The 25657-nt window shown below is 44.0% G+C and overlaps 1 protein-coding gene across 1 annotated transcript in view; it reads left to right on the top strand.

Annotated features, from left to right (window-relative positions):
• adamts12 (ADAM metallopeptidase with thrombospondin type 1 motif, 12) overlaps positions 1 to 25657 on the top strand; it is a 642106-nt gene that overhangs the window by 485794 nt on the left and 130655 nt on the right. Inside the window, exon 14 of the mRNA XM_063042019.1 lies at positions 22360 to 22480. Coding sequence (XP_062898089.1) covers positions 22360 to 22480 — 121 coding nt within the window. The remainder of the gene's footprint in view (positions 1 to 22359; positions 22481 to 25657) is intronic.

Genomic DNA, 25657 nt, shown 5'->3' with positions numbered 1-25657 from the left:
AATGATCTTTCAAGAATCATTTGATTGTGGAATGGTTCCGGAAGACTGGAAAATTGCAAATATCACTCCGCTCTTCAGGAAGCAAGAAAGGCAGAAGAAAAGATACTAGGCCAGTTAGTCTGACCTTAGTGGTTGGGAAGATGTTGGAGTCAGTTACTAAGGATGAGGTCTCGGGGTACCTGGAGACGTGATAAAATAGGACATAGTAGTACTGGTGTGCCAGAGGAGTGTGGTAAGCTAGATAAATGACTACCGTCCAGTGCCACTTACATCCACCGTGATGAAGTGTCTTGAGAGGCTAGTGTTGAAGCAAATCAGCTCCTGTCTGAGTGGCGACTTGGATTGGCTCCAATTCACCTACCACAGCAACAAGTCTACAGCAGATGCTGTCTCATTGGCTCTTCATGCAGCCCTGGAACATCTGGACAGCAAGGATGCATACATCAGGATGGTCTTTATTGATTACAACTTGGCATTTAATGCTCTCATCCCTTCTAAACTAATCAGTAAACTCCAAGACCTGGGCCTCAAAACCCCCTTTTGCAATTGAATCCTAGATTTCCTCATTTGCAGTCCCCAGTCTGTTTGAATTTGCAAAAACATCTCGACAATCTCCATCAGCAAGAAGTACTGCAGGGTTGTGTACTTGCCCCCTGCTCCAGTCACATAAGGCCTATGATTGTGTGGCTAAATACAGCTCCAACACATTATACAGATTTGCTGATGACACATCTGTTGAGAGCTATATGAAAGGTGGTGATGAATCAGCATACAGGAGGGAGATTGAAAATTTGGCTGATTGGTGTAATAACAGCAACCTCTGACTCAGTGCCAATAAAACCAAGGAACTGATTGTAGACTTCAGGAGAGGAAACCAGAGGTCCATGAGGAAGTAATCATCGGAGGATAAGAGGTGGAGAGGGTCAGTAGCTTTAAATTCCTGGGTGCCGCAATCTCAGAGGAGCTGAACTGGACCTATCAGAAATAAAATTGCGAAGAAAGCACATCAGGGCCTTTACTTCCTTAGATTTGGCATGTCATCAAAAACCGTGGCAAACTTCTACAGATGTGTGGTGGAAAGTGGGCTGACTGGCTGCATTACGGCCTGGTATGGCAACCGATGCCTTTGCGTGGAAAATCCGACAGAAGGTAGTGGATCTGAGCCCAGTACATTACAGGTAAAACCCTCCCAACCGTTGAGCACATCTACATGAATGTTACTGCAGAAAAGCAGCATCCATCATCAAAGATCCTCACCACCCAGGCCATGCTCTTTTCTCACTGTTGCCAGCGTGGTGGTGGCTTGTGTGTTTACATCAATACGGAATGGTGCAAGAACTATGTGCTGGTTACAAGATACCGCTCATCGCTAGTGGAGTTTGTGACTGCTAGATGCAGACCATTTTATTTGCCACGGGAATTCACCACTGTCCTTATAGTCGGTGTCTACATTCCCCCCAGCACTAATGCTAAGGAGACGCTCTGTGAACTGAACTGTATGGGGCTATTAGCAAACTGCAGAACGCACACCCTGATGGATTGTTTATTGTCGCCGGAGATTTTAACCAGCGAACCTTAAGTCAGTGCTTCCCAAATTCCATCAGTATACAGACTTTACAGCGAGAGGGGAGAACATGTTGGGCCTTGTTTACACAAGCATTCCCGATGCGTACCAGGCAGAGCCCCGCCCCCACCTCGGTTACTCAGACCACATCTCTGATTTGCTAATCCCAGCATACAGACGCTCGTCAAGCGCTCTAGACCAGTTCAGAAGCAGGTGAAAACCTGGCCAGCAGGAGCCATCTCTGCTCTTCGAGACTGCTTTGAGCACACTGACTGGCACATGTTCAGGGAGGCTGCAGCCGATGGCAACTCTACCAACTTAGAGGAGTACACAGTATCAGTGACTAGCTACATCAGCAAGTGCATTGATGACGTCACTGCGGCCAAGACTATCACTACACGCGCTAACCAGAAGCCATGGATGACCGCGGAGGTGCGTGCGCTGCTGAGGACCCGTGACTCCGCCTTCAGAGCAGGTGACAAGGCAGCCCTAACAACAGCGAGGGCCAAACTGTCCCGGGCCATCAGAGAGGCAAAGCGTGCACATGCCCAGCGAATCCACAGCCATTTCCAGGACAGCAGCGACACGCGGCGCATGTGGAAGGGCATTCAGGACATCACCAACTACGAGACAACATCACCTGCCTGTGCTGATGATGCCTCCCTCCCAGATGCATTGAGTAACTTCTATGCTCGTTTTGAGGTGGATAATGACGTCACGGCGAGGAAGACAACTCATCCTCCAAATGATCAGGTACTGTGTCTTACCATGGCCGATGTGAGGAGAACCCTGTGCCGGGTCAACCGACGGAAGGCTGCTGGACCAGAAAATGTTCCTGGCAGAGTGCTTACAGGATGTGCAGACCAGCTAGCTGAGATTCTCACTGGCATCTTCAACATCTCCGCCATCGTTCTTACATGCTTCAAGGCTGCCACCATCGTCCCTGTGCCGAAGAAGTGTTCATTGTCCTGCCTCAACGACTACCATCCCATTGCACTCACATCCATCATCATGAAGAGTTTCGAGAGGCTCGTCATGAGGCACATCAGGACCCTGTTGCCCCCTCAATGAACCCCCTGCAGTTCGCGTACCGTCCCAACCATTCAACAGACGACGCCATTGCCATCACCCTCCACCTGCCCCTAACCCACCTGGACAAAAAAGACACGTACGTTCGAATACTGTTTATAGACATCAGTTCAGTATCATTCCTCAGAAACTGATTGGAAAGCTGAGCCTACTGGGCCTGAACACCTCCCTCTGCAGCTGGATCCTAGACTTCCTGACTGGGAGACCTCAGTCAGTCCGGATTAGAAGCAGCATCTCCAACACCATCACACTGAGCACGGAGGCCCCCAGGGCTGTGTGCTCGGTCCACTGCTGTTCACTCTGCTGACCCACGACTGTACTGCAATACACAGCTCAAATCACATCATCAAGTTCGCCAATTGCTGATGTGGGTCTCATCAGCAAGAACGACGAGTCAGCATACAGAGAGGAGGTGCAGCGGCTAACGGACTGGTGCAGAACCAACAACCTGTCTCTGAATGTGAACAAAACAAAAAGAGATGGTTGTTGACTTCAGGAGAGCACAGAGCGACCACTCTCCACTCAACATTGACGACTCCTCCGTTGAGATCGTTAAGAGCACCAAATTTCTTGGTGTTCTCCTGGCAGAGAATCTCCCGTGGTCCCTCAACACCAGCTCCATAGCAAAGAAAGCCCAGCAGCATCTCTACTTTCTGCGAAGGCTGAGAAAAGTCCATCTCCCACCCCCCATCCTCACCACATTCTACAGAGGTTGCATTGAGAGCATCCTGAGCAGCTGCATCACTGCCTGGTTCGAAAATTGCACCATCTCGGATCGCAAGACCCTACAGCGGATAGTGAGGTCAACTGAGAAGATCATTGGAGTCTCTCTTCCCGCCATTACAGACATTTACACCACACGCCGCATCCGTAAAGCAAACAGCATTATGAAGGACCCCACACACCCCTCATACAAACTCTTCTCCCTCCTGCCATCTGGCAAAAGGCACCGAAGTATTCGGGCTCTCACGACCAGACTATGTAACAGTTTCTTCCCCCAAGCCATCAGACTCCTCAATACCCAGAGCCTGGACTGACACCAACCTACTGCCCTCTACTGTGCTATTGTCTTGTTTATTATGAGAATGGCAGGTATTTCTGGGAATAATACAGAAGCTGCAGGATCAGTTCATTCAAAAGAGGAAGAAAGATTTTAAGGGGCGACTATGGATGACAAGGGAAATCAAGGACAGTATAAAAATAAAAGAGAGGAAGTATAACATAGCAAGGATGAGATGGAAGCCAGAGGACTGGAAGACTTTTAAAGAGCAACAGAAGATAACTAAAAAGGCAATACGGGGTGAAAAGATGAGGTATGAAGATAAGCTAGCCAAGAATATAAAGGAGGAAAGTAAAAGCTTCTTTAGGTATGTGAAGAGGAAAAAATTAGTTAAGACCAAAGTTGGACCCTTGAAGACAGAAACAGGTGAAATTATTATGGGGAACAAGGAAATAGCAGATGAGCTGAACAGGTACTTTGGATCTGTCTTCACCAGGGAAGACACAAACAATCTCCCAGATGTAATAGTGGCCCGAGGACGTAGGGTAATGGAGGAACTGAATGAGATTCACATCAGGCAGAAAATGGTGTTGGGTAAACTGATGGGACTGAAGGGTGATAAATCCCCAGGGCCTGATGGTCTGCATCCCAGGGTACTTAAGGGGGTGGCTCTAGAAATCGTGGATGCATTAGTAATCATTTTCTAATGTGCTATAGATTCAGGATCTGTTCCTGCGGATTGGAGTGTAGCTAATGTTATCCCACTTTTTAAGAAAGGAGGGAGAGAGAAAGCAGGCAATTATGGACCAGTTAGTCTGACATCAGTGCTGGGGAAGATGCTGGAGTCAATTATAAAAGATGAAATAGCGGCATATTTGGATAGCATTAGCAGGATAGGTCCGAGTCAGCATGGATTTACGAAGCGGAAATCATGCTTGACTAATCTTCTGGAATTTTTTGAGGGTGTAACTATGAAATTGGACATGGGAAAGCCAGTGGATATAGTGTACCTGGACTTTCAGAAAGCCTTTGATAAGGTCCCACATTGGAGGTTCGTGGGCAAAATTAGAGCACATGTTATTAGGGGTAGGGTACTGACATGGATAGAAAATTGGTTGGCAGACAGGAAACAAAGAGTAGGGATTAATGGGTCCTTTTCAGAATGGCAGGCAGTGAGTAGAGGGGTACTGCAAAGCTCAGTGCTGGGACCGCAGTTATTTACAATATACATTAATGATTTAGATGAAGGGATTAAAAGTAACATTAGCAAATTTGCAGATGACAGAAAGCTGGGTAGTGTGAAATGTGAGGAGGATGTTATGAGAATACAGGGTGACTTGGACAGGTTGGGTGAGTGGGCAGATGCAGTTTAGTGTGGATAAATGTGAGGTTATCCACTTTGGTGGCAAGAACAGGAAGGCAGATTACTATCTGAATTGTGTCAAGCTGGGAAAAGGGGAAGTACAACGAGATCTGGGTGTCCTTGTTCATCAGTCACTGAAAGTAAGCATACAGGTACAGCAGGCAGTGAAGATAGCTAATGGCATGTTGGCCTTCATAACAAGGGGAGTTGAGTATAAGAGCAAAGAGGTCCTTCTGCAGTTGTACAGGGCCCTGGTGAGACCCCATCTGGAGTATTGTGTGCAGTTTTGGTCTCCAAATTTGAGGAAGGACATTCTTGCTATGGAGGGAGTGCAGCGTAGGTTCACTGGGTTAATTCCAGGGATGGCGGGAATGTCAAATGTTGAAAGACTGGAGCAACTAGGCTTGTATACACTGTAATTTAGAAGGATGAGAGGGGATCTGATTGAAACATATAAAATTATTAAGGGATTGGGCACGCTAGAGGCAGGAAACATGTTCCCAATGTTGGGGGAGTCCAGAACCAGAGGCCACAGTTTAAGAATAAGGGGTAGACCATTTAGAACGGAGTTGAGGAAAAACTTTTTCACACAGAGGGTTGTGGATCTGTGGAATGCTCTGCCTCAGAAGGCAGTGGAGGCCAATTCTCTGGATTCTTTCAAGAAAGAGTTAGATAGAGCTCTTAAAGATAGCAGAGTGAAGGGGTATGGGGATAAGGCAGGAACAGGGTACTGATTGTGGATGATCAGCCATGATCACAGTGAATGGTGGTGCAGGCTTGAAGGGCTGAATGGCCTGCTCCTGCACCTATTGTCTATTGTCTATTATTTATTGTTATCCCTGCACTGTTTTGTACACTTTATGCCGTCCTGGGTAGGTCTGTAGTCTAGTGTAGTTTTGTGTTGTTTTATGTAGTTCAGTGTAGTTTTTGTATTGTTCATGTAGCACCATGGTCCTGAAAAATGTCTCATTTTTACTGTGTACTGTAGCAGCAGTTATGGTCAAAATGAGAATAAATAGTGACTTGACTTGATTTAGAAGGTACAAGAGCCTCAGGACTTGCACCACCAGGTTCAAGAACAGTTAATACCCCGCAACCGTCAGGCTCCTGAACAAAAGGGGATAACTACACTTTATTATCTTGTTTATATTTCTATTTATTTATCTCTATTTGCAGTTTGTTTACGGTTTACCGATCCTGTTTACAGTTACTGTTCTAGAGATTTGCTAAGTATACCCTCAGAGAAAGAATCTCAAGGTTGTATGTAGTGATGTGTATGTACTTTCATAATAAATTTCCATTTAAACATTATTCAGTATGGTTTCTTCAAGGGAAAATCTTGCCTGACATATCTGTTGGAATTCTTTTTAATAAATCACAAGCAGGATATGCAAAGGAGAATTGGTTAATGTTGTGTACTTAGATTTTCAGAAGGCCTTTGACAAGGTGCCACACATGAGGCTGCTTAAGCTATGAGCCCGTGGTGTTACAGAGAAGATTATAGCATGAATAAACAGTTGCTGATTGGTAGGGCGTAAAGAGTGGGAATAAAGGGAGCATTTTCTGGATGGCTGCCAGTGACTAGTGGTGTTCACAGGGCTCTGTGTTGGGACCACTTCTTTTTATGTTATATGTCAATGATTTGAATGATGGAATTAATGGCATTGTCGCAAAGTTTACAGATGATATGAAGATATGTGGAGACACAGGTAGTTTTGAGGAAGTAGAGAGACTACAGAAGGACAGACAGATTAGGAGAATGGGCAAACTAATGGCAGACAGAATGCAGTGTCGGGAAATGTATGATCATGCTCTTTCATTGAGAAAAGTGAAATGGTTGACTGTTTTCTAAATGGAGAGAAAATAAAAAATACTGCGACGTAAAGAGACTTAGGAGTCCTTGCACAGGATTCCCTAAAGGTTAATTTAACACAAGTTGAGTCTGTGGTGAGGAACGTAAGTGTGATGTTAGCATTCATTTCAAGAGGACTAGAATATAAAAGCATGGATGTAATGTTGAGACTTTATAAAACACTGATGAGGCCTGACTTGGAGTATTGTGCGCAGGTTTGGCCCCCTTATCTTAGAAAGGATGTGCTGAAACTGGAGAGGGTTCAAAGGAGGTTCACAAAAATGTTTCCAGGATTGAATGGCTTGTCATATGAAGAGTGTTTGATGGCTCTGGGCCTGTATTAACAAGAATTCAGAAGAATGAGGGGTGAGCTAATTGAAAGACATCGAATGGTGGAAGACCTTGATAGAGTGGATGTGGAGAGGATGATTCCTTTTGTGGAGGAGTCTGGAACCACGGGGCACAGCCACAGAATAGAGGCACGTCTTTAGCCAGTGGTCGGTGATTCTCTGGAATTCATTGGCATGGATGGCTGTAAATGCCACATCATTGGGTATATTTAAAGCAGAGTTTGATAGGTTCTTGGTTAGTCAGGGCAAAAAAGAGTTACAGGGAGAAGGCAGGAGAATGGAGCTGAAAGGGAGAATAAATCAGTCATGATGGAACGCCGAAACAGACTCGACAGGCTAAATCACCTAATTCTGCTCCTCCAGTATTGGTCAAAGGTTTCAGCACATATATATTTTGTGTGCGTAATATAGTATAAGTTTGTGCTGTAGTTGTCAATGTGGAGTGGAGAACGAGTTTATAAATCTGGCAGGATCAAAGGATTTGGGAATGGTAAAAGTGGAATGCTGCCGGAGGGTTTGGGACAGGTGGCAGAGGAGTCCCAGGGGTGGGGCGGTTACCATCATATCCAGCCTTGAGACTCCAGGCAAGGTCATTTGATTCCAAACAACTGATTTATTAGATGTCTCTCTGGTGCTCCCTGCTCCCTCCCCTCTCTGTTCCTCTTTTCCCAACTGTGATTCCCCCCTCCCTACCCCCTTTCCACTCTCAGTCCACATTAGAATCTAAATTAAGTTTATCTTCACTCACATATGTCATGCAATTTGTTTTCTTGTGGCAGCAGTACAGTGCAATACATAAAATTACTACAGTACTGTACAAAAGTCTTAGGCATCCCAGTTGTATACACGTGCTTAAGACTTTTGCAAAGTACTGTATATCTTGTGGTCTTATGGTCATTGAATAAAACAGGCTGTGGAGAATTAATGTCTGTATGGTCCATTGCTACCCCTCCCTTTTTAAACAACTACATTAGCAAAACTTGAAACACATCCAGCTCCCATTTCAACAATTGCTTCAATCTTGCCTGCTGCCAAAGACGATAATGTAATTCAATTATTGCCAACTATGCAATAAAAAAGTTGCTGGCATGTAACCAGTTATGGAGTATGTTGTGCATGTCCTCTGACTTCCTGTCACATCTGTAACTTGTTTAGCCGATGCATTTGGATTGAATTTAATCTCCTAATTGTTTTAATCAAACCTCTGCAGTTATATCATTTATCAGATTGAAAGGAGATACCTCATTAAGCCTGTCACTCAGAGCTCCAAGTTTAGTGAACACCCATTAAATCTTTTCCAGGGTCTTCTTTGCAGACTGCACTTGTTATGCTTAAAGTGCCAAGACCTCAAAACACAATGGCCTCAATTCCTGCAGGACTTCAACAATAATCAATCACTATGCTCAGCCACTAATATTATGACCTCCTCCATCTATATTTGTTTGTATTATATTGATCTTTATTGGGATACAGCACAGAACAGGCCCTTCTGGCCCTACGAGCTGTGCCGTCCAGCATCCTTCTAATTCAGTCCCAGTCTAATTACAGGACAATTCACAATGACCAATTAATCTACCAACTGATATGTCTTTAGACTGTGGGAGGAAACTGGAGCACCCGGAGGAAACCCTCAAGCTCACTGAGAGAAGATACAAACAGGTAGCGGTGGGAATTGAATCCAAGTTACCTGTACTGTCAAGTGTTGTGCTCACTGTACGCTACTGTGCCACCTATCTGTGAGAATCTAACTTATTACAAATTCAGCTAAAGTTGCACCTGCCAATCTTGCTAGATGTGAACAAATCTATCATCTCACTTGTCAAATCTTGACAAAATTGTTTGAAAATCCAGAATGCTACGTGATAGTGATAAGAATTAGAGGAGACGGCAGTTGAATGCATGACTGAGGAGTTGGTGCAGGGGGCAGGGTTTTAGATTTTTGGACCATTGGGATCTATTCTAGGGAAGGTGGGACCTGTACAGATTGGATGGGTTGCACCTGAACTCGAGGGGGAGCAATATCCTTGCAGGTAGGTTTGCTAGCGTGGTTCGAGAGGGTTTAAACTAATTTGCAAGGGGGATGGGAACCGGAGCAATAGAGCAGTGGAAGAAGTGCATGGAGTAAAGCCAGATTTAACATATAGAGAGGCTTTGAGGAAAGAGAAGCAGAATAAAGGTAGTAAGGTAGAAGAGCTAAAGTTCATGTACTTCAATGCAAGAAGCATCAGGAACAAAGGTGATGAACTGAGAGCTTGGATACACACATGGAATTACAGAGACTTGGCTGGCACCAGGGCAGGAATGGATGCTCAATATTCCTGGATTTCAGTGCTTTAAAAGAGATAGAGAGGGCGGAAAAAGGAGAGGAGGGGTAGCATTACTGGTCAGGGATACTATTACAGCTACAGAAAGGGTAGGTAATGTAGCAGGATGCTTTTTTTGAGTCAATATGGGTGGAAGTCAGGAACAGGAAGGGAGCAGTTACTCTATTGGGGGTATTCTATAGGCCCCCTGGTAGCAGCAGAGATACCGAGGAGCAGATTGGGAGGCAAATTTTGGAAAGGTGCAAAAATAACAGGGTTGTTATCAAGGGTGACTTTAACTTCCCTAATATTGATTGGCACCTGATTAGTTCCAAGGGTTTAGATGGGGCAGAATTTGTTAAGTGTGTCCAGGACGGATTCCTGTCACAGTACGCGGACAGGCCGACCAGGGGGAATGACATACTAGATCTAGTACTAGGTAATGAACCGGGTCAGGTCACAGATCTCTCAGTGGGTGAGCATCTGGGGGACAATGACTGCCGCTCCCTGGCCTTTAGCATTATCATGGAAAAGGATAGAATCACAGAGGACAGGAAAATTTTTAATTGAGGAAGGGCAGATTATGAGGCTATAAGGCTAGAAATTGCGGGTGTGAATTGGGATGATGTTTTTACAGGGAAATGTACAACGGACATGTGGTCAATGTTTAGGGATCTCTTTCAGGATGTTGGGGATAAATTTGTCCTGGTGAGGAAGATAAAGAATGGTAGGGTGAAGGAACCATGGGTGACAAATGAGGTGGAAGAAGGCAGCATACATGAGGTTTAGAAAGTAAGGATCAGATGGGTCTATTGAGGAATATAGGGTAGCAGGAATGGAGCTTAAGAAGGGGCTGAGGAGAGCAAGAAGGGGGCATGAGAAGGCCTTGGTGAGTAGGGCAAAGGAAAACCCCAAGGCATTCTTCAATTATGTGAAGAACAAAAAGATGACAGGAGTGAAGATAGGACCGATTAGAGATAAAGATGGGAAGATGTGCTGGAGGCTGTGGAAGTGAGTGAGGTCCTCAATAAATACTTCTTTTTGGTATTCACCAATGAGAGGGAACGATGACGGTGAGGACAATATGAATGAGGTTGATGTTCTGGAGCATTAACTGATATTAAGGGAGAGGAGGTATTGGAGTTGTTAAAATACATTAGGACGGATAAGTCCCCGGGGCCTGACGGAATATTCCCCAGGCTGCTCCATGAGGTGAGGGAAGAGATTGCTGAGCCTCTGGCTAGGATCTTTATGTCCTCGTTGTCTACGGGAATGGTACTGGAGGATTGGAGGGAGGTGAATGTTGTTCCTTTGTTCAAAAAAGTTAGTAGGGATAGTTTGTGTAATTATAGGCCAGTGAGCCTTATGTCTGTGGTGGGAAAACTGTTGGAAAAGATTCTTAGAGATAGGATCTATGGGCATTTAGAGAATTATGGTCTGATCAGGAACAGTCAGCATGGCTTTGTGAAGGGCAGATCATGTCTAACAAGCCTGATAGAGTTCTTTGAGGAGGTGATCAGGCATATAGATGAGGGTAGTGCAGTGGATGTGATCTATATGCATTTTAGTAAGGCATTTTACAAGGATCCACACGGTAGGCTTATTCAGAAAGTCAGAAGGCATGGGATCCAGAGCAGTTTGGCCAGGTAGATTCAGAATTGGCTTGCCTGCAGAAGGCAGAAGGTCGTGGTGGAGGAAGTACATTCGGATTGGAGGGTTGTGACTCGTGGTGCCCCACAAGGTTTTTTTGTGATTTTTATTAAGGACCTGGATGTGGGGATAGAAGGGTGGGTTGGCAAGTTTGTAAGCGACACAAAGGTTGGTGGTGGTGTAGATAGTGTAGAGGATCATCGAAGATTGCAGAGAGACATTGATAGGATGCAGAACTGGGCTGAGAAGTGGCAGATGGAGTTCAACCCGGAGAAGTGTGAGGTGGTACACTTTGGAAGGAGAAACTCCAAGGCAGAGTACAAAGTAAATGGCAGGATACTTGGTAGTGTGGAGGAGCAGAGGGATCTGGGGGTACATGTCCACAGATCCCTGAAAGTTGCCTCACAGGTGGATAGGGTAGTTAAGAAATCTTATGGGGTGTTAGCTTTCATAAGTCGAGGGATAGAGTTTAAGAGTCGCGAGGTAATGATGCAGCTCTATAAAACTCTGGTTAGGCCACATTTGGAGTACTGTGTCCATTTCTGGTCCTCTCACTATAGGAAGGATGTGGAAGCATTGGAAAGGGTACAGAGGAGATTTACCAGGATGCTGCCTGGTTTAGAGAGTATGCATTATGATCAGAGATTAAGGGAGCTAGGGCTTTACTCTTTGGAGAGAAGACATATTAGAGGTATACAAGATAATAAGAGGAATAGATAGAGTGGACAGCCAGCACCTCTTCCCCAGGGCACCACTGCTCAGTACAAGAGAACATGGCTTTCAGGTAAGGGGTGGGAAGTTCAAGGGGGATATTAGAGGAAGGTTTTTTACTCAGAGAGTGGTTGGTGCATGGAATGCACTGCCTGAGTCAGTGGTGGAGGCAGATACACTACTGAAATTTAAGAGACTACTAGACAGGTATATGGAGGAATTTAAGGTGGGGGGTTATATGGGAGGCAGGGTTTGATGGTCGGCACAACATTGTGGGCCGTAGGGCCTGTACTGTGCTGTACTATTCTATGTTCTATGTAATGTCATTGGCAATCAGACCTCATACTCGCACAAACATTGTAACCTTCTTGGAAGTCAGTTTTACGAAGTCTGCCTTCCAAAGAATTATATTCACTGTTTATTTAGATTCAGAATTAGATTTACTCATCACCTGTACATGGAAACATGCAGTGAAATGTATCATTTGCATTAACAATCCCAATACCCAGTCATGTGCTGGGGGCAGCCTTATGAGTGATGGCACAAATTTCGGCACCAACACAGGATGCCCAGAATGCTTAGCAGAGCTGCATTGTAACATAATACATGACACAGAACAATACAAACAGTAACACAGAGCAAATCAAGACAATAACAATGGCTTTGCTTACATTGAGCCTTTGACTTCCCTGGCAGACTCGCAATATCCTTTATTATCCTTTTCTCTCGCTATCGTGTAGAATATATCAAAAATCGCTATGATGATTGTACATTCTAGTATCAATTGTTTGGTGACAATAAAGTGTAACTCCATTGTTAAAATTTTCTTGCAACTTTTCCCTAGCTGAATCTGAACTAAGATTTCCTTTTAGACTCTGGTATTATACTGATGTCCCACACAATATTTGTATTTACTTTGGCACTCTCAACTAGGTAGTGTTACAGACTATTTTTGTAGGAGGCTGTTTAGAATTGTTATTTTTCTTGTAGTTTAACATCCCTGTGTTGTACATGCTCTTATATAATCAACTATATGCATAGGACTGTTCAGTGAGTTTTCTAGCGTTTAAAGTTATATTAAATTTTGTAAAACTTTGAATGTCTGGAAGGTCAAATAACAATTTAACTCTTTCTGATCTTGTAGCACATGGGTCTGTTAGTGTGTCATGTTTATGAAGTGACCGTACAAGGTAAAAACTGTAGCTCTGGTAATGTCTGTTGTCACTTTTGAGAACTAGGTTGAAGGATTCTTTCTTAGTGTCTGCATTCGAGCTTATTGCATATGTGTAGACATTCATGGACTTCTGTAAGAGCAAAGGAGTGTTGTTTGCTATTATAATGCAAGGAGTGATTATTACAACATCAGATCATTTATGAGCACTGTGTTAATAGACACAGGATGTGTTTGAAAAAAGACAGGCTGTTGTGAACAAAAGATGAAAGAGTTTGTGTGTCTCTGGATCTCCTTCTGCTTGTGAAACTCATATTTATGGGGGTGCCTTTCTGGTTTTCGTTGGACTTCAACCAAGGGCCAGTAATCGCAGTCAGTGCCTAGGACCCAGCGGTGGTTTCACAAGTGGATCAGAATTCAGAGTTTCGTGACAGCAACGACAAGCAAGTGGTGACTACGAATCACGAGGTCTGAAATATCTGTGGAAATCTTTTTGACTTGCTACTTAGTATTTTGTGTGGCTTATTCATGCTTTCTATTTTACGATAATAAATTAGGCTTAAGTTACTTTGCTATGCTTGTACGCTTATTACCTCATCTCCTGGACACTCAAAATATAGGGTCTGATTAATCCAGCCCATTATAAGTTGCCCTTGTAGTTTTTTGGAAACTTCTTGCTTTAAGTGGCCAATATGACATTACTTGAATCTGGTGATTTAATCTGTGGGAATTTCAATGGAATTTACTGTTATTTAAGAAGGCCCCCTGTTGGTTGAGGTCAACCATGGATGTGTGTCCTAGCAAACTACATAGTTGATATGCAAGCCAGGGCAGTACAGTATGAAGAACAAGGGCTGTTGCCCGTGTAGCAGGCTCCCCCTCTCCAAGCAGCTGATGAAGTACAGAGCCCGATACATGCACCAGTGGTGTCGCAGAGTTGCCAGTCAGCATTGTGCTCAATATAGGACTGCCTCAGGGATCCCTGATCCAAATTTTTCCTTGGGATTTATTTCCAAAGCCTTTCCCGTGAGTGGGTATAGGCATAAGGCAGTGGAGGTTTGAGATCAGTTTTCGTTCTGCTAAATGAGCTCCCAAACACAGCTGACAAGTACCATCTGCCTGGGACGACTGGTTTTAAGGCCTCAGCGATCCACGTTTGTCCCTTCTCCTGTCAGTAGAAGCAATTCTGTCAGGCTTAGAAGCAAAGCCACACAAGGAAGCCAGGAGCTGGAGTTGGTTGTCCAAAACTATTTGAGACACAGACCATTGGGAGCATTTAATGGGCAGTGGGAGTCTATCTCCACTACCCCCTCGCAGCTATAACAACCTTAAGAATCTTCTGTTATCTGTGGTCTGGTGTAAGAAGACCGGACCAGTTCTATTCACTCTCTTTTCCCCTTTATTCTTTCTCTTTCTTAATTCTCCTACCACATTCCTTTCTCTTCATCTTCTTTAATCTTGTAACTTTTAATAAAATTTCAAAAGCAACGTGTTTTGCACCTCATTCTTAATTTCCAAATGACCTTTTGATGAAAAAGCATCAGAATATGACACTATCACATGGTAAAATATAATGGGAACTAAGAATAAATTGTTGGGATAAAGAGAGATTCAAATAAGTATCTAAAATTCCACTCTGCCAAGAAGAATGTTTCAACACTACTTCTTTCCCAGCAATTCTGAAACTTACTTTGCTTTTGCAAGAACAATTGTCTACCATATATTTCTTCAATTCTTAGATGTTCCAATACCAGATTCTACTAACACTGTCAGAACCCAATAGCGATCCTTTATTTCTAGTCAAATCTCGGTAATGTGCAGATTTTTTAGTACCTAGACATTGCAGATGACCTCTGTTTAATTTTATCATCTGCCTTTCTTTCACCTGTTGGACCAATTGCTAAGTTAATTTAGTTCATGGCTACTGAATGGATGAATAAGTAAATAATGAAATACAGTTACTTTCCCAAGCAGTAAGGCTGATCAACACCTCCACTCACTAAACCACCCCACCACACCCCCAACCACAACTACTTTATCATTTCTTGTTGGTCACCTCATATACAGACACTCCTGTGCCGAGCATTTCTTTATGGACATACGATCAATCTATATAAGCTATTTCAAGTATTTATATTTCTTTTGTTGTGTTCTTTATCTTACTGTGTTTTTGTGCTGCAACAGATCCCGAACAATAATCATTTTGTTCTCCTTTATAGCTGTATACTGGAAATGGTATTAAACAATCTTGAATTGTGAAATAATTTATTGATTCACTGAACGAATGAATGAAAATTTGAAGTGAAATGAAATGAATTACTGATATCTCAATTGCTTATTTAAAGGAATAACTTTACACTTAGCTTTCCATTACCAGTGGTCCAGCAGTAACAATTGGGATTTATTGTGCATGATCCATTTTCAATTTATGGTTAACGAGAGCCTGCAGCTCAGAAAAAAGGATGATTGTAATCACCCATTCGAAAGCACTTCCCAATTGGAAACTCGTGAATGGAGCATATTTCAGCTTTTCTCTCATGTTGAGTTTAAGATCTCATTTTTAGTACTGAATAAGGAGGGATTTTAGTGCATTGAGCCTGTGCAGATTCCCAGAACCACCCTATCAGCTATGCATATTTCCCTATCTTGCATCAGCTAATCCCTTCTTCTGCTGGCTCCCATCCATGTCGTAGTGGATGTCATAAGGTCAGTGGTTTAGCATGTTGATTGTTTTTTGGTGAACTCCTGCAGAAATCGTTTTGAGATTTTGGCAATTTAAGCATATCAAGTCCTGTGTGCTGAGAAGACACTGGAAAAGTTTTAATATGGCTTTCACTGAACTTGGAGCGAGAAGTGACAGGCTTGTGAAATGGCTCCTTTCAATCCGATAAAGGATAAAACTGCAGAGATTTGATTAAATGAATTATGAGTTTAGATTTGATCCAAATGCATAGGCTAAACAAGTTACAGATGTGACAGAAAGTCAGAGGACATGAGCAACATACTCCATAACTGGTTACATGCTCGCAACTTTTTATTGCACAGTTGGCAATAATTGAATTACGATATTATCTTTGGCAACAGGCAAGATTGAAGCAATTGTTGAAATGAGAGCTGGATGTGTTTCAAGTTTTGCAAATGTTACTGCTTAAAAAGGAAGGGATAGCATGAACTATATAGTCATTAATTCCCTGCAATCTATTTTAATTAATGAACCTAAGATCACAAGGCACACAATAACCGTGCAAAAGTCTTAGGCACAGTATATTGCTCGGGTGACTTAAACTTCTGCATAGCCCTGTAATAATTTTCTGTATTGCACTGTACTGCTGTGGCAAAGAAGATAATTTCATGACATGTGAGTGATGATAAACCTGACTCTGATATGTGTCTCTGTTGTGAAGGGGAGGGGAGCAGAGGGAGGGGAATCATGGTTTGGAAGGGAGTGGGAAGCACCAGAGAGACATTCTGTAATGATCAATAAACCACCTGTTTGGAATCAAATGACTTGTACTTTTGTCTCAGGACTGGGTGTATCTGCACCCGTCCCACACCCCTGCTGCGGCACTCCACCCTCACCATTCCCAACATCCTTTGCTTCTGCCAGATTTACAAACTGGCTCTCCACTCCACATTGACAAATACAGTATTGAATTGAATTGACTTTATTTCTTACATCCTTCACATACGTGAGGAGTAAAAATCTTTACATTATGCCTCCGTCTGAATGGGCAATGTACAAGTTTTAGTAATTTCTAATAAATAGTTTGTACAACAGGACAGTCAATATAACATAGAAATGCAATTGTATCGGTGTGAATTAATCAGTCTGATAGCCTGGTGGAAGAAGCTGTTCTGGATCGTGTTGGTCCTGGCTTTAATGCTGCGGTACCATTTCCCGAATGGTAACAGCTGGAACAGTTTGTGGTTGGGGTGACTTGGGTCCCCAATGATCCTTTGGGTCTTTTTTACACCCCTCTCTTTGTAAAGGTCCTGCATAGTGGGAAGTTCGCATCTACAGATACACTGGGTGTCCACACCACTCTCTGACTGAGGTAAGTACAGTTCTCATACCAGGCTGTGATGCAGCCAGTCAGGATACTCTCAATTGAGCCCCTGTAGAAAGTCCTTAGGATTTGGGGACTTATGCCGAACCTCTTTAACCATCTGAGGTGAAAGAGGCACTTTTATTTCAGCCAGTATGTAGAGACCAAGTGAGACCTTGGTAGTGTGTATACCAAGGAACTTAAAGCTGTTCACCCTCTCAACCCCAGATCCATTGGAGTCAATAGGCACCCCAGCTATATACTGTATATATGTGCCTCAGACTTTAGCACGGTACTGTACGGCTTTGGAATGTGGGAGAACTCCAGGGCACCCGGGGAAGCGCATGTAGTCACAGTGAGAATGTAGAAGCTCGTCACAGGCTGCTGTGGGAATTGAACACTGATCGCTGGTGCTGTAAATCATTGAGCCATGATGCAATTGTGTCACCTGAAAAGCCCATCCCCAGGAGGGCTCCCATGCAAGCACTCACAATGCCTGAGCCTACGTCACCCTGAGATTGGATGAGATCAGCTGTTTCCAGGCTCATACGGCTTTATACCCTGCAGATACAGAGACCAAGATTCAGTTCCTGATTGAGGGTTCTCTTTGTGTGGTTTTAGCATGTTATCACTCTGAGCACGCGGATTTCTCCCTGATTTTTGATATATTATTTCTGTTTGCACTATTTTTAATCTAACTATTTAATAAACACATATATATATACTTGGCACGTGGCCAAGTGGTTAAGGCATTGGACTAGCTACCTGAAGGTCATGAGTTCGAGCCCCAGCTGAGGGAACGTGTTGTGTCCTTGAGCAAGGCACTTAATCACACATTGCTCTACGACGACACTGGTGCCAAGCTGTATGGGTCTTAATGCCCTTCCCTTGGACAACATTGGTGTCGTGGAGAGGGGAGACTTGTAGCATGGGCAACTGCTGGTCTTCCATACAACCTTGCCCAGGCCTGCGCCCTGGAGAGTGAAGACTTTCCAGGTGCAGATCCATGGTCTCGCAAGACTAACGGATGCCTTTATACTTAGTGTAATTGATCTACTTATTTATTCTTTTCTTTCTATATTATCATGTATTGCATTGTACTGCTGCTGTTAACAAATTCCACAGCACATGCTGGTGAGAATAAACCTGACTCTGATTCTGTGCCAGTTCCCTCCCACATCCCAATGACCTGCAGGCTGATAGGTTAACTGACCGCAGTAAATCACTCTATTGCAGGAGAGTGGTAAAATCTGGGGGGGGGGGTGGCATTCAATAAAAATGTGGTGAAATAAAGATGTGATCAATACGTGGTTTGGGTGACTGGTTGGTTCATGATTAGTGGAGACTGAGTGGGCTGAAGAACCATGAGCATTTCAAGGAACAAGAGATTGGTAACGTGGGGGGAAACCCATGTAGTTAAAGTACAAATTGCGTATGGACAACACACTGGATTAGGTCAAAATTAGTTTGGTGGAACAGTGTGACAGCAGTACTATCCAGTCTGCTACGGAGATCTCCCATTTATCGACCTGAGACTACTCAATGCTTCCTTAACAGACCTGCTTCGTAGAACATAGAACACCACAGCACAGTATGGTTCAAAAGTTCAAAGTCAATGTATTATCAAAGTACATATATGTCACCCTATTCAATCCCGATATTCATTTTCTTGTGGGAATGCTCAATAAATCTATAGAATGATAACCATAACAGAATCAATGAAAGACTGTCCAACTTTGCATTCATCCAGAGTGCAGAAGACAACAAACTGCAAATATCGAAACAAGGAAAGAGTAACAATAAATAAGCAGCAAATATTGAGAACATGAGATGAAGTGTCCTTCAAAGTGAGTCGATGGGTTGAGCAAACATTTCAGTGATGGGGAGATGAAGTTGAATGAAGTTATCCTCTCTGGTTCAGGATCTTTGGGCCCCTTATCTCAGAAAGGAAGTGTTGTCATTGGAGAGAGCCCAGAAGAGGTTCACGAGGATGATTCTGAGAATGAAGAGGTTGACATATGAGAAGCCTTTGGCAGTTTAGGGCCTGTACTCTCTGGAATTTAGAAGAATGTGGGGGGATCTCATTGAAACCTACTGCATGTTAGGACTAGATAGGGTGGATGTGGAGAGGACTTTTCCTCTGGTAGGGGGTATCTAGAAGTAGAGAGCACAGCCACAAAATTGAGTGGCAACCATTTAGTACAGAGGTAAGGCGAAATTTTTTTAGCCAGAGAGTAGTGAATCTGTGGCCAAGCCATGGGTATATTTAAGGAGGAACTTGATAGTTTCCTGATCGGCCAGGGCATCAAAGGATGTGGCGAGAAGGCAGGTGTATGGGGTTGAGTGGGATCTGGGATCAGCCATGATGGAATGGCAGAACAGACTCGATGGGCTGAATGGCCTAATTCTGTTCCTATGTCTCATGGTTTTATGGTATTATCCTGATGGTTCTGGGGTAATACCTGATGGTGTGAGCCCTGAAGCTCCTGTACCTTCTTCCTGATGGCAGCAGTAAGAAGACAGCATAAGCTTTGGACAGTAATGTTGTGTCAACCTTTTAACCTAGTTCAAATTCAATCTAACCCCTCCTTCCCTCCCACACAGCCCTCCATTTTCCTTCATTTATATGCCTATCTAAGAATTTCTTAACTGTCCCTAATATACCTGCCTTTATCACTGCCTGTGGCCGGGTGTTGCATGCACCCACCACTCTTTGTGTTAGAAACAGCCGTACCTCTGACAACCCCCATATACTTTCCTCTAATCACTTTAAAATCATGCCACCTCATATTGGCCATTTCTACCCTGGAAAAGAGTCTCTGGTTCGATCTATACCCCTTATCATCTTGTACACCATATTCAAGTCACCTCCAAATTTCAAAGTACATTTATTAATTTAAGTATACATACTATAAACAACCTTGATATTCATCTCCTTACAGGCAGCCTCAAAAGAGAGCAATCCAATAGAACCCTTTAAAAACGAACACTGTCAAACACCTAATATGCAAAAAAGAACAAATTTTGCGAACATTCAGAACTAAACTTCATGAAAGTGAGTTCACAGCTTAATTCAGCCAAACATTGACTCATTACTCGCTCTCTAGTATGGACCCTTCCCCCTCGCTTCGTCCCAAACCCGACCATTCCAATCTGGCCTGGTGCTTAAATTGGTCAAATATCGGCTTGTTCCTCTCTCTTGGCCCAAACCCTGCCGCCTCACCTCTGCCTCACCTCAGCTCACCTTGCCTCACTCCAACCGTGGCCACACATTGGCTCGTTTCTTGCTCTCGGGCCTGGGCTCCACTGCTTTGATTTATATGCCCCGCTACAACCTTCCTGTACCTCTGAGACTTCAGTTCACACCATGAAAATGTCAGGTCATAAAGGAGTTGCAAAAGCTCAACTCTGAAATGGAAGTTACAGGCTATTGATTGCAGTAATCATTGTTCAGAAATCGTTTGATTAATAGAGTAGTTAGTAGACTTGTTTGTTGCCAGTAAGGCATCACAGTGTCTCACCAGTGCCATCGTAAACCGGAAGAAATTTCTTATCCTCCTTTGCTCCAAAGAGAAAAGCCCTAGCTCACTCAGATTATCCTCATAAGACATCGTCTCCAATCCAGGCAGCATCCTGGTAAATCTCCTCTGCACTCTCTCTAAAGCTGTCAAACCCTTCCTGTAATGAAGTGACCAGAACAGAACACAATATTCCAAGTGTGCCGTAAGCAGCGTTTTATAAAGATTGAGTATTAACTCCTGCCATCACATTGTTTTATAGCAAGACCCCAGAAAATCACCAATGGAGGCAGATTTTGAAAAAAATATTAATTAATTTATAGTCATTCTTTTTCACAATAAGGTGTTAAAGAATGAACTAGATTTCATTTCCTTCGTTCAGTCACAATAAGAGAAATGCCTGCTTCCAATATAGAGCAGTAATCAATTACTTAGCTCCAACAGCACATTTTAACCTCAGGAGCACACTCTAAAAGGCTTAGTGATGCATGTAACCTCCACTAAACTCGATCTTACAGTTCCTTGAGCAATTTAGTCACAATTGTTTGGAATTTTCGGCAGTTTTGTGATTGCTTCCATAAGGATGTGATCACTTCAAAATAATTTTCATGTCAGAACCCTTGACACAGCTAAAGGAGAAAAAGAGCTTCAATCAATTTATAAGTATGAAACCGGCTAACAAAACTAAAGGAAAGAAAATATTCCTGAAATTCTGTGAACTTAAGTTTTTCAAAGACAGTCACCAGTTAATGGCTGAAGCCTGGATGGAGGCTGAGTTGTAGGGCTGTCCACGTGTGTGGGTGGGTGGGAGCTTGATTTACTGTTCCACATACACAAGCAAATCTGCTGATGCTGGAAATCCAAAGCAACACAGTAGCATGTGGGCATGTTTTGTTGGCCTGAGACGTCAGGTGTTTAGTCCTTTCCATAGAAGCTGCCTGGCCCAATGAGTTCCTCCAGCAGTTTGTGTGCGCGTTGTTTTGCTGTTTGTTGTATTCTGTGCCATTCTGCCAAGCATTGTGGATATGGTATGTGGGCACTGGAATGTGTGGCGACATTCATGGGCTTCCCCCAGCAGACGCTGACTGGTTGTAACACGAACAATGCACTTCACCGTATGTTCTGATAAGTAAATGAATCTGAATGGGAAGTATGGTTACTGATCTAACCCAGAGAACCAGTGGGCATGATGATGCGTGTAATGGCCAATGTCGATGGGCTGTGTTAGGACGTATTTTGGGGTCATAGAAAATAGCAAATAGCAGATGTGAATGTGGATAGTACAATGAATTTAAAATGCAGCTTAAAACAATGGTCTATCTCAAGCTGAAGACTGGGGTTGATTGCAGACCAGGAAACACCCCATGGACCTGAGATATCTGAATATGCATGAATGCAGCTCAGAGACAGCGGTGATTAACATACATTTTAGATGTGCTGGTGTGAAGATCTGGGTGTTTGAAAATTATATGTAACTCAAAGGAAGCGCAATGGAATGCATTGTAAATATAGAATTGTCCTGCTTTTACCTTTGATCTTTAGCAGATAAAAATGTGGTAACGTTGGGTTAGGGAGCCTCTTTCCAGAGGGACTCCAAATGCTGTCAGCTTGTGTGTGCCGAATAAAGACTTTTATACTGCCAGCTGCGTGTCTCCAGTGGCTTGCTTCAATGCTGAATGACTTTACAGATCTATGATGTGATGTTGAATATATATTAAATCACTTATGTCTGTTTATTCCAGACTGTCGGCTGTGACTATGAAATAGAATCGAATGCAGTTGAAGATCAATGTGGGGTGTGCCATGGGAATGGCTCTTCTTGTCAGACAGTAAAGAAGACCTTTGAAGAGAGTGAAGGATTAGGTAAAAATTTGATCAACAATTTTATCTCTTGACTGTTCAATTGCTAATATTTAAGAGAATGTGGACAGTTTCCTGTGCACTTTGTGCTCTGTGAATATTTCCATTTGACTCTCACATTGGCTTGAGAGATTCTTTTCTGCTGGTACTTGTTACTGGTGAATATGTAGCCCAGGTTTCCAGCACCACCAGCTCCTACTGTAAGTCTGGTTTATACTGGCTGAATATCAAATCAGCGAGGATGTGCCAGGCCTGGCTGGTACGTCTTTGGAATATGGGAGGAAACTGGAGCAAACGGGGGAATTCCGGCTGGTCATGAGGAGAAAGGACAAACTTCTTAAAGACCGTGAGATGAATTGACCCCCAAGATTACAGCTGGCGCTGTAAAGTGCTGTGCCAACTGCTGTGCTATCGCGCCACCCTGGAGACAATCATCACAATGGTTACCCTTTTCCATTCTCCTCTCTGTAAACCTGAGGCTGTTCGAGCTGCCTGTGTTTGTCTCCCTGAGAATAAAGATCCATAACTCCTTGAATGTGGAGTCACAGGTAGATGGGGCCATAAAGAGAGCTTTCGGCATGTTGGCCTACATAAACAGGCTTATTGATTCCAGGAGCCGGGATGCTCTGTTAAGGTTGTGTAAGACATTGGTGAGGCCTAATTTGGAGTATTGTGTGCAGTTCTGATCACCTACCTACAGGTGTAAATGTACAGAGAATATTTTTAAGGATGTATAAATGGTTCAGCACTAGATGGGTCAAAGGGCCTTTTTTTGTGCTGTACCTTTCTATGACTCTGTGTTGCCAGGACAAGAGGACCTGAGTTATAGGGAAAGTTTAGATAGGTTATGGCTTTATTCCTTAAAGCATAGGAGAATGAGAGGGGATTTGATAGAGTTATACAAAATTATGAGGGGTATAAATAGTGGGAGGGAGGGAACGTCGACTCAGACCATGAGAGGCCTGCGTCGGGCATTTTTACGCCTTACAAGGCGCGGATTGGAAGTCTGTGTGGGGCGCCACTCCTCGCACAGACTAGAGCAATGTGTGGTTAAGTGCCTTGCTCAAGGGCACAAACACACTGCCACAGCTGAGGCTCGAACTAGCGACCTTCAGATCACTAGACGAACGCCTAGTGTGGGCACGTGACCAAGTGGTTAAGGCATTGGACTAGTGAGCTGAAGGTCGTGAGTTTGAGCCCCAGCGACGACACTGATGCCAAGCTGTATGGGTCCTAATGCCCTTCCCTTGGACAACATTGGTGTTGTGGAGAGCGGAGACTTGCAGCATGGGCAACTACTGGTCTTCCATACAACCTTGCCCAGGCCTGCGCCCTGGAGAGTGAAGACTTTCCAGGCGCTGATCCATGGTCCCAGCCACACATCTGTTCCCGACCTTGACTCAGACCACACACCTGGTTCCCATCCTCGTCACCCACCACAAAACTAGTTCACAACCCTGGCAACACTCATGAGATGCTGGAGGAACCCAGTGGTTCTGGAATAATCTATGGAGAGGAATAAACAGGTGATATTTCAGGCTGAGACCCTTCACCAGCACCGGAAAGGAAGTGGGAAGAAGCCAAAATATGAAGGTCGAGGAGGGGGAGGAGTACAAACTAGCAGGCGATAGATGAAACCAGGTAAGGGTGAAGGTAGGTGACTGGGGGAAGGGGTTTGAAGTAAGGAGCTGGGGGAAGGTAGATTAACAAGGTAAGGAGCTGAAGAAGAAGGAATCTGACAGGAGAGGACCATGGGAGAAAGGGAAGGAGGAGGAGCACCTGAGGGAGGTGATGGGCAGGTGAGAAGAAAGGTATGAGGAAGCCAGAATGGGAAATGGAAAAACAGAGAAGGGGGAGGTGGAGAAACCAATGTTCCTGCCTTCAGGTTGGAGGTCACATATTTGACCCCAGGTTCCATTTACACACCTGGTCCACATTTCCAACCAAATGCATATTTGCTCCACGTTCAGAATCAGAATCAGATGTGTTATAATTGGTACACTCAGTGGACACATTATTAGGTACACCTGTACTCCTGCTTGTTAATGCAAATACCTAATCATCCTATCATGTGGCAGCAACTCAATTCATAAAAGCATGCAGACAAATTCAAGAGATTCAGTTGTCAAACCAAATATCAGAATAAGGAAGAAATGTGATCTAAGTGACTTTGACTGTGGAATGATTGTTGGTGCCAGACGGGGTGGTTTGAGTATCTCAGAGACTTTTGATCTCCTAGTATTTTCACACACAATATTCTCTAGAGTTTACAGAGAATGGTGCGAAAAACACAAAAAGAAATCCAGTGAGTGGTAGTTCTGTGGTTGAAAATAGCTTGTTAGTGAGAAAGGTAAGTGGAGAATGGTCGGACAGGTACAAGCTGACAGGAAAGTGACAGTATCTCAAATCAAAGTTGCTGGTGAACGCAGCAGGCCAAGCAGCATCTGTAGGAAGAGGCGCAGTCGACGTTTCAGGCCGAGACCCTTCGTCAGGACTAACTGAAGGAAGAGTGAGTAAGGGATTTGAAAGCTGGAGGGGGAGGGGGAGATGCAAAATGATAGGAGAAGACAGGAGGGGGAGGGATGGAGCCGAGAGCTGGACAGGTGATAGGCAGAAGGGGATACGAGAGGATCATGGGACAGGAGGTCCAGGAAGAAAGACGGGGGGGGGGGTGACCCAGAGGATAGGCAAGAGGTATATTCAGAGGGACAGAGGGAGAAAAAGGAGAGTGAGAGAAAGAATGTGTGCATAAAAAAGAGTAACAGATGGGGTACGAGGGGGAGGTGGGGCCTAGCGGAAGTTAGAGAAGTCAATGTTCATGCCATCAGGTTGGAGGCTACCCATACGGAATATAAGGTGTTGTTCCTCCAACCTGAGTGTGGCTTCATCTTTACAGTAGAGGAGGCCGTGGATAGACATGTCAGAATGGGAATGGGATGTGGAATTAAAATGTGTGGCCACTGGGAGATCCTGCTTTCTCTGGCGGACAGAGCGTAGATGTTCAGCAAAGCGGTCTCCCAGTCTGCGTCGGGTCTCACCAATATATAAAAGGCCACATCGGGAGCACCGGACGCAGTATATCACCCCAGTCGACTCACAGGTGAAGTGATGCCTCACCTGGAAGGACTGTTTGGGGCCCTGAATGGTGGTAAGGGAGGAAGTGTAAGGGCATGTGTAGCA

This window comes from Mobula hypostoma, chromosome 3, assembly GCF_963921235.1.
Source record: "Mobula hypostoma chromosome 3, sMobHyp1.1, whole genome shotgun sequence".
NCBI classification, from domain to species: Eukaryota; Metazoa; Chordata; class Chondrichthyes; order Myliobatiformes; family Myliobatidae; genus Mobula; species Mobula hypostoma.
This window is presented reverse-complemented; position numbering and strand designations above follow the sequence as displayed.